This window comes from Orycteropus afer, unplaced genomic scaffold (assembly GCF_000298275.1).
Source record: "Orycteropus afer afer isolate SDZICR_OR568_19922 unplaced genomic scaffold, OryAfe1.0 scaffold00049, whole genome shotgun sequence".
Taxonomy (NCBI): Eukaryota; Metazoa; Chordata; class Mammalia; order Tubulidentata; family Orycteropodidae; genus Orycteropus; species Orycteropus afer.
The window spans coordinates 12372633-12380662 of NW_006921636.1; the positions used below are offsets into that span (position 1 = coordinate 12372633).

Sequence of the window (8030 nt, forward strand, 5' to 3'; positions counted from 1 at the left end):
TGCCGGGGATGGGGAGGGGCTCCCGAGATGGCCTTGGAGACCTCCCAGCCCCAACCTGGAACCCCAGGCACTGGGCACATTGAACAGAGGATCATGGGGCGTTCCCCCACAGGGGGGAAGCAGAAGGGGAGACCTGTCCCCCTCAGGCCCCTCCTCACCCCTTCTTTGCCTCCTGCCCCCGAGACCTTCCCTCTCCCAATGGGATTGGCTGCACTTTTGACTTGGCTGGTTCTTGACCTGGTGGATGTGGCTGAAGACCGGAGAAAGGAAAGACAGGGGTGGCAGAGCAAACCCCTCTTCTGTCCCAAACACTGTCCAGCTTCCCCATACCCCTTTTCCCCTCCTTGGAAGCTCGCTGCCCGGAGCCAAGTCCAGAACCCAGCCGGCCATCTCCATGGTGCCAATTACCAGCAAGTGTCTTTCCTGCGGCACCGGGTTCAGGCAGCTACTCCTGTCCCAAAGCCGATGGGGCAGCTTTGCAAGGATCCGGAGCCAGCTCCTGGGGGCCCAGGGCCCCAACTGGAAGAGGAGCTGAGGCCTCCCTCCACCTGCCTGTAGAAGGAGCTTTGTCGCAGCCTGTCTGAGTCCATCTGTCCGTCCCCTCTTGCCTGTCCCTCTTCCAGTGACTCTAGAAATTGGAGTCCTACAAAGATTAAAGGAGGGGGGAGGAGGTGTCCGAGGCCTGGTGCGGTACCTGCAGACCCCCAGGGCGCCTTGCTCCATGGGGCTGCCACAGGCCAGTTTGGGAACTGCCAGTGGACTGTCAACACCTTTATCATTTCTGTTTTGGCAGAGGAGCTGTGGGACCCTGCTTGTCCAGAACCCGAGCCCTGAGAGGGCACCATCTCTGCATTTTGGGCGTGCTAGGTTGGAGGGGAGGCTGAGGAAAGCCGGGGTTGGGACTGGGGCTAAGGGTTTCCTACTTAGAGAATCCTATCCCTCTGCCTCCAGGCCAGGGGACCTGGGCAAGGGACAGAGTTCTTCAATTTCAGTCTTTTTCAACAAACCATCCTGTACTAAGGGCAGGAGCCACGGCCCTGGCTTCCATGACCTTACTTAGCTCAAGGAAGGACAGCTGTAGGAGAAAAAGCCCGAGAGGAGGTGCAAGTGCAGAAATTGGGGGATGGTTCTCAAGCAGGATAGCTGGGTAGCTGCCTTCCTGTCCCGGCCCTCCCTAGGGCCTGCGGGAGCCCTTTTGCATGCTGGGGAGGACGCAGGCTGGCCCCTGGTTACAGAAGCACATTCCTGCCACCTCCCCTGGGAGGCACCTAGCAGCCCACCACCCCTTTTACTCAGTCCCTGCTGTGTAGGGCGTAGTCCAGGTTAGCTGGGTAGAGTTAGTGTTCCAAGTCCTGGGGCCTGCCCTTAGTTCACACATAGTCCACACAGTCCCAGGACGGGGCGGGGAGTTGACACAAATACATTCCAGGAGATTGCAGTCTCCTTGCCAGCCACTGGCCAGAGCTCAGATCCCGCAGCCTGGTTCACAGGGGCTAGCCCCTCCTCCCCTCTCCTCCTTCCCCCTCCCTTGTAGGGCCCAGCTAGGGCTGCCCACTATACGCAAGCATTCTGGATTATTATCCTTGGTACTGGTTTTATTTATGAAGCACTCCTGGGGACATCTGGGCCTTGGCGATAGGGCCTGGAGTCCACTGGAGGGCATGGTTTCCGCTGAGGATGTCCGGAATAGTCCCACCCTATTCCTTGTCACACCCTGGTCTATCCACAGGGCTGTTCCTCCCACCTGGACATCCTCAGCTCCCCTTGGCCTGATGTCCTTTAAAGTTCGGGGTGAGCTTCAGCGCCCTCACAGAGCTGCTCACACTGCACTAGAAGAGGAGATGGGGTACCCCCTTTGTCCAGGGGGATCTTCAGAACTTTTTGGGGTTGCAGCAGGTCGAGTCCCAAGACTGGGCTCTGGACCTGTCTGGAAGGTAAAGCAAGCGGCGAAGATGGCTGTGCCCTGAAGGGTGAGGCCTAGGATAGACCAGTGCCCGGTGGTAGCTGGGGAAGCCCAGCTGAGATGCCAGGAGGGAGCAGGGCTCTGGGGGACTCACACCCAAGGCCCCATTTTTTAACCAGTGTGATTTCTCTGCTGTTTGTTGATTACCATTTAGAATATTTCGAGCCAGGGAGCACCTTGCTCTCCACACATCGCTGCTCTGGTCGGTCAGGGGCAGCTTTTCAAGCATGGGCAGAGCCGGGCTGTCCCAACCAGAGGGTGAGGGGCTCCAGCCCGAGCCCCCTCTGGGGTCTGCACCGCCTTTACAGAGAGAGCGCCCCAAAGCAATAACAACACCCTAGGGGTGGCCGTCAGGGCCCCCCTCAATGGTTTTCTTGTTTGTTCTGTGAAATCTCTGTTCACCTCCTGGAGGGGTGGGCTGGGCTGGGGGCTGGAGCCCTGTTTCTTTGTATCATCGTTGTGAGCACGTGTCCCCTTCGAAGGGGTTCTGACCATTTGGCATGGGAACCACCGTCCGCTCTCACTAGGGGATGGGGCTCTGGGGTGGGGGAGTGACTCTTCATTACTAGCTTTGGGGACTCTTCCAACCCAGCGGGTCCCTGCTGCTAACCTTTCTTTGGCAGCTTACATGCCACCATGGGGGAGGAGCAGGGAGGGTGGAGTTTGAGGGCCTTGAGGTGGTTGGGGTGTCTAGGAGGTGATGCTTTTTTCAATCTCTGGGTCAGAGGTCACAGGCAGGGGTACCGTGGGGGTGAGGGAGCCATCCCCACTTCCTTTTCCAGAATTCTCATCATCCTGAAGGGGACGGGTGTTTGGGAGCATTTAGTGAAGTCCACTTTCATTTTGTAGACAGGAGACCCAGGCCCAGTGCAAGGGGGCCCCTGGGGTCAGCTGTGAGTTGGGTGTCATCCTCCGCTGGGTCTCCTCCCAGCAGCTGGAGCAAAGTGGACCCCTCCCCTCCTTCAGCACTTCCTCCTCCTTTTTCTCTTGAGAGCCTCCTAGTGGCCAAAGATGGGCAGGGCAAGTGGTAGCCCATCTGAGAACTTAATGACCACAACAGGAAGTGACTTGTCAGACCCCTCAGAAAGCAAGTGATGGGGGCAGGACTGGGGCCTCTGTTGCACATCCTCCCTTAACATGAGACCCCTTCTCCAGGGAATGTCCACCATGATAAAAGCTTTGACTGCTTGGCCCTGCTTGGGTCCATCTAGGTGGGTCAGTAACTCACTTTCTGGGCCTGGGTTTGGGGGAGAGGGTTGCCATAGAGACTGAGCTCACCTAGGGTCCGACCTCACTGACTAAGGAGGCGTAGGATCTGGTCTAGGCCTTGCTGCCTGGGTGGAGGCTCCCACAGATGTGCCATAACCCAACCAGGACCAGCTGGAGGGAGAACCGAGAGACATCAGTTTCTGCCCAGGCTGAGAGGGAGTGGGGGCAGCTGTGGAACCCCTCATCTGAAGGAAATCCATGCAAAACCCTTCAGATGTAGTTAACACCTGACCTTCCTGTAGTGCTTCTCAATGCATTTTGTTTCCCAAGTGCAGCCCCTCACGAGAGCCCCCGGGCAGTAGGAGGGGCCTGGCGTCACCACCCCCATCCTGAAGAGGAGGAAGTTGAGGTCCTGGGAGGGCAGGCACTTTCCCAAGGCTCCCTACTGTAAGTTAGTGGCCAAGCCCCCTCTTCTGCAGGAGTAGAGCTGATGGTTGTCAGGTGCCATCAAGTCGATTTGGACTCACAGGGCGCCGTGTGACAGCACAACTGCCCAGGAGGGTTTTCTAGGCTGTAATCCTAATGGGGGCAGATCACCAAGTCTTTTTCTTGTGGAGCCACTGGGTGGGCGCAAACTGCTGACCTTTCAGTTATCACCTGAGCACTTCATCATTGTGCCACCAGGGTTCCCAGGGTGGGTCGTTTAGGGGGTGCTTACGCACTTTACATGTTCATTCATCATCCGGTTCCTCCAACCGGGGAGATCCTGGGCACAGTGCGGTGTTCCCAAATACCAGAGGCCGCTCCCCCTTGGGGCACAGCTGTTGCGTCAGGCATGGTCACCTGCATTTATTTATTGAGCAGCAGCACTGTGCCAGGCCCAAGGGACCGAGCTCCCCCCGCCCCCATCCGCAGTGACTCCTCAGAGCTGGGTCTGCAGAGCAGCCCCTCAGGGTGGACGGGAAGCTTCCACGTCCATAAGCATCTGACGCCCCACCCTGTTAGGTAGGCTGGAAGGGCCCGTTTCACTTGTAGCTTCTGCGAGGGCAAAGTGGGGACCAGGGCCTTAGGTGTTACATCTGGAACCCTTTCACCACCATTGCCTCCTGGTTGTGGCAGGAGGGCAGGACCTGGGGCCCCAAGCTGGGGTCTCTCGCCATCCTTCCACTTTTCCCTCATTCCCCTTCCAGGAGCAGGAGCAGGAGCCCCTGGGCCTTTGGGGAGGGAGGGTTTCTGGGCCCCTGGGTTGGAATGGGTCACGTTGCATTATGTTCATGACCATGTAGCTCATGTTGAAAATTAAAGTTTTTGGCTTTTCTAACCTGGCTTGCTCTGGCTTTGTGTTGACACAGGTCTACCAGGGGAGCTAAGGGCAGTTGGTGTTTATGTGTCTGAGCATCAGAATGTCAGGGGCCCACCGTGGACTTTATTATTGTGCTCTTATGGGGTGGAGTCTGTCCCGGGGGGCACTGCCAGGGTGCCCCGCATGGAGCAGGGCTCTGGATGAACCTGCAGCCCCAGTCATCTCACAGTTGTGGAGACTGAGGCCAGGGAGGAGGTACGATTCCCCAGGGCCCCGTTGCTGGTGACTGGAGCTGGAATAGAATCCTGATCTGGCTGCTAATAGATGACTTGGCCCACAGCTTCAGGCTGTGTCCAGCTGGCCCAGTCCCCTGATGGTGGGTGTCAGCAAGCCCTCCCTCATCCCCCATTGGAGCTGGCATCAGCCCCATCAGAAGGATGGGGCTGTACACTGGCCAATTCCATGCTGTACAACAGGCAAGAAGAATGACAATTTCAGTGGTGTGGGGACTTGCCCACCTGGACTGCAGACTGCCCCCTCCAGTCTCTGTTCCCTGTGCTTTTCACACTGTGAGCATCTGGCCTCATTGATAGGATTCCAGTGTGTGAATCCGTACAGTTCCCCTACGCTGTGGAAAGCCAGCCTCTTCCCACAAAAGAAAACCAGCCATCTGTTTCTGCTGGGGAGGGCAGTGTAGACCTGTGCCGATGTGCCCCACCCCGTCCCCAAACAATTTAGATTAAAGGGGACTTGCACCTACAGGGTGGCTTTACAGTGCTGCTTGTGTTGATGATGTGACTTTAATATATTTTTGGAGAAGAGGGAGGAGGCCAGCCACAGAAGGGAATGACAAACTGCTCTGGGCAGAAGACAACTTCGGGCCCCTCACCTCTCTCCAAGCTTGGGGAGTAGAAACTGGTGGGGGTACCCACACCCTCCCATTCCAGGTTGGACTCCAGCCTGGGTCAGGCTGTCATATAGATTTACGCCTGGCCAGGGGCCTGCTTGGTTGGCCGCCCACGGCTCGGGGGCTCGAAGGGGGCGAGAAACCCAGATTGTCGCGAGCCCACATCTCCAGCTGGTGGATGCGATAAGAGATGGAGGTGGGGCCCCCGGGGCGGGCTGGGCGGCGGGCCGAGGAGGGGCCGCGGCTCTCGGGCGCCCCCAAGCGGAGCGGGCTGGCACGGCGGGCAGCGCGCTCCGGCGCATCGGTGCTAGCCGCAAGGAAACGCAGGACTACAAGGTTGAGGAAGGCGCCAATGACCGTGAGCCCCAAGAGGATGTAAAGGAAGCTGAAGGCCACGTAGGGCGGCTTCCTCTGCAGCGCCTCATCGCTCTGCAGCGCCACGAAATCGCCGAAACCGATGGTGGTGAGGGTGATGAAGCAGTAGTAGTAGGCGTGAAAGAAGGTCCAGCCCTCGAAGTGCGCGAAGGTGGCGGCCCCAAGGGACAGGGTGGCCACGCACACCAGCAGCCCAGCCACCACCATGTTCTCGGTGGACACGCGCGGCCGCCGCAGGCCCAGGCAGCGCTTGGCCGCCAGCAGGAGGCGCCGTACCAGCGCGTTCAGCCGCTCGCCCAGGCTCTGGAAGGTGACCAGCGTCAGCGGGATGCCCAGGAGCGCATAGAACATGCAGAAGACCTTGCCCGAGTCGGTGCCCGGCGCGGCGTGGCCGTACCCTGTGCCGGGAGAGCGGAGGGGAGGGTGGTGAGCGCCCAGTTCCATCCAATAACCGTCTTCCCCGCAGCCTTCCTGCCCTCTCTATCCCCTATCCCCTAGTCTTAAAAACGTGATTCTATCCAGGCCAATTCCTGGCTTGTTAAAACTGTCCCAAATTGGGAAAAAAAAAAAAAAAAAAACCTGAGGAATGAATAAGCAACCTGTGGCACATCCATCATGAAATTCTTTCCACCAATAAAAAGGAATGACTTACGGTTATGTCCGGCAACACAGGAGGGTTTCCAGTGCATCACGCTGAATGAAAGAACCAAAAACCAAAACCAAACTCACTGCCATTGAGTCGATTCCGACTCATAGTGACCCCTACTGGGTTTCCGAGGCTGTAAATCTTTACGGAAATAGATCGCCCAACTTCCTTCCGCGGAGGGGCTCGTGGGTTTTGAGGGAAAGAAGCCACGCTCAAAAGGATGGCATTCTAGAAACGGCAAAACTATCAGGACACAGAATAGCTCTGTGGTTGGGGTTGGCCCTACCAAGGGGAATTTGAGAGAGTGGTGGAAATATTCTGTGTCTTGATGGACAAGGAAGGTAAAGCCTGCGTAAGTGAGCCCTGAAGATAGGTAAATTTAAATTTTCTGTAAATTATGCCTGGGTGATGCAAATGGTTAATGCACTTGCTGCTGACCAAAAGGCCGGCAGGTACACGTCCAGCCAGAGGCACCTCAGAAGAAAGGCCTGGCAATCAATCTACTTCCAAAGAAATCAGCCGCTGAAACCGTCTGGAGCACAGTTCTACTCTCACACACATGAGGTCACCAGGAATCCTGTCAAGTCGACTCCCCCCCAACACACACATTGCCTCTCAATGCTGCTGTTGCAGCCATGTCGAGCTCGCGCTATGGGTCCTTGGCGTCTGGCTCTGTACAAGGCTCTTTCAGACAGCTGGGACCACAGAGCAAGAGCTGGCGCCTCCAGGTGGCCGGAAGAGGCAAAATTCCTCCTGGTGCCACTCAGTGCCTTTCCCAAAGCTCCCAGATGCAGGTCAGAGGGTAACGGCCAGAAGAGGAAGCCAAAGGCGGGTGAGAAGCCTCCAAAACATGTAGGGGGAGACAGACGGGAAGGATGGGATCTCTCACCACTGGGCCGAGCGACAAGGAGGGTCCAAGACTTGAGGGAGCAAAGGGGTCCACCTTGGCCGAATCAGGGAAGCAAGGGTGTCCCCACAGGAGCGGGCAAAGGGCTGCAAAGGGAGCTGGGCCCACAGCTGGCAAATAACAAATGCTCATTCCTAGCTAATAATTGCGGTCGTGCCTATTCCGCTTCAGGCACTGTGGCCAACATCTTACACAAGCCTGAGTGACTGCTCTCAGCCCTGCCTGCGAGGAGCGAGACCTCCCATCGGCAGAGGGAGGCAAGGGAGGCTCAGCGAATTGAAATTACTTGTCCAAGGTCACTCAGCTTGGCGAGGGGCAGCGACTCAAACCCAGAGGCGCCCGGCCGGCTCCGGGCTGCGCGAGCGCAGCGGGCAGGCACGCGGGGCCAGCTCACCGATGGTGGTGATGACCGTGATGGCGAAGTAGAAGGAGCCGGCGAACTTCCACTGGCGACCGGCGCGGTGCGGCTCGGCCTGCAGCGCCAGACGCTCCAGCTCGCGGTAGTCCTCGGCCGAGAAGCCGTACTTCCTCCTGAACTCGCTCCGCTTCTGGGCCAGCAGCCGCTTGCGGCCGCTCTCGGCTTCCGACTCGAGCGCGTCGAAGACGGCGGCGCCCACCAGCAAGTACGACAGGATGCACAAGATGAGCGCGGCCGTGCGCACGCTCTGCTTCCTCATGGCGGTGCCCTGCGCCCGGCTCCCCGGCGGGCGGCCGCGGGGG

General features: G+C 58.2%; 1 protein-coding gene across 1 annotated transcript; it reads right to left on the reverse strand.

Annotated features, from left to right (window-relative positions):
- Positions 1 to 5448: 5448 nt before the first annotated feature.
- Positions 5449 to 7987, reverse strand: KCNK15 (potassium two pore domain channel subfamily K member 15). Its single transcript, XM_007938399.2, has 2 exons — positions 7705 to 7987; positions 5449 to 6155 (listed from the first exon to the last, which is right to left on the reverse strand). The coding sequence occupies exons 1-2, from the start codon at positions 7985 to 7987 to the stop codon at positions 5449 to 5451; spliced, it is 990 nt and encodes a 329-aa protein (XP_007936590.1).
- Between the last annotated feature and the right edge of the window lie 43 nt (positions 7988 to 8030).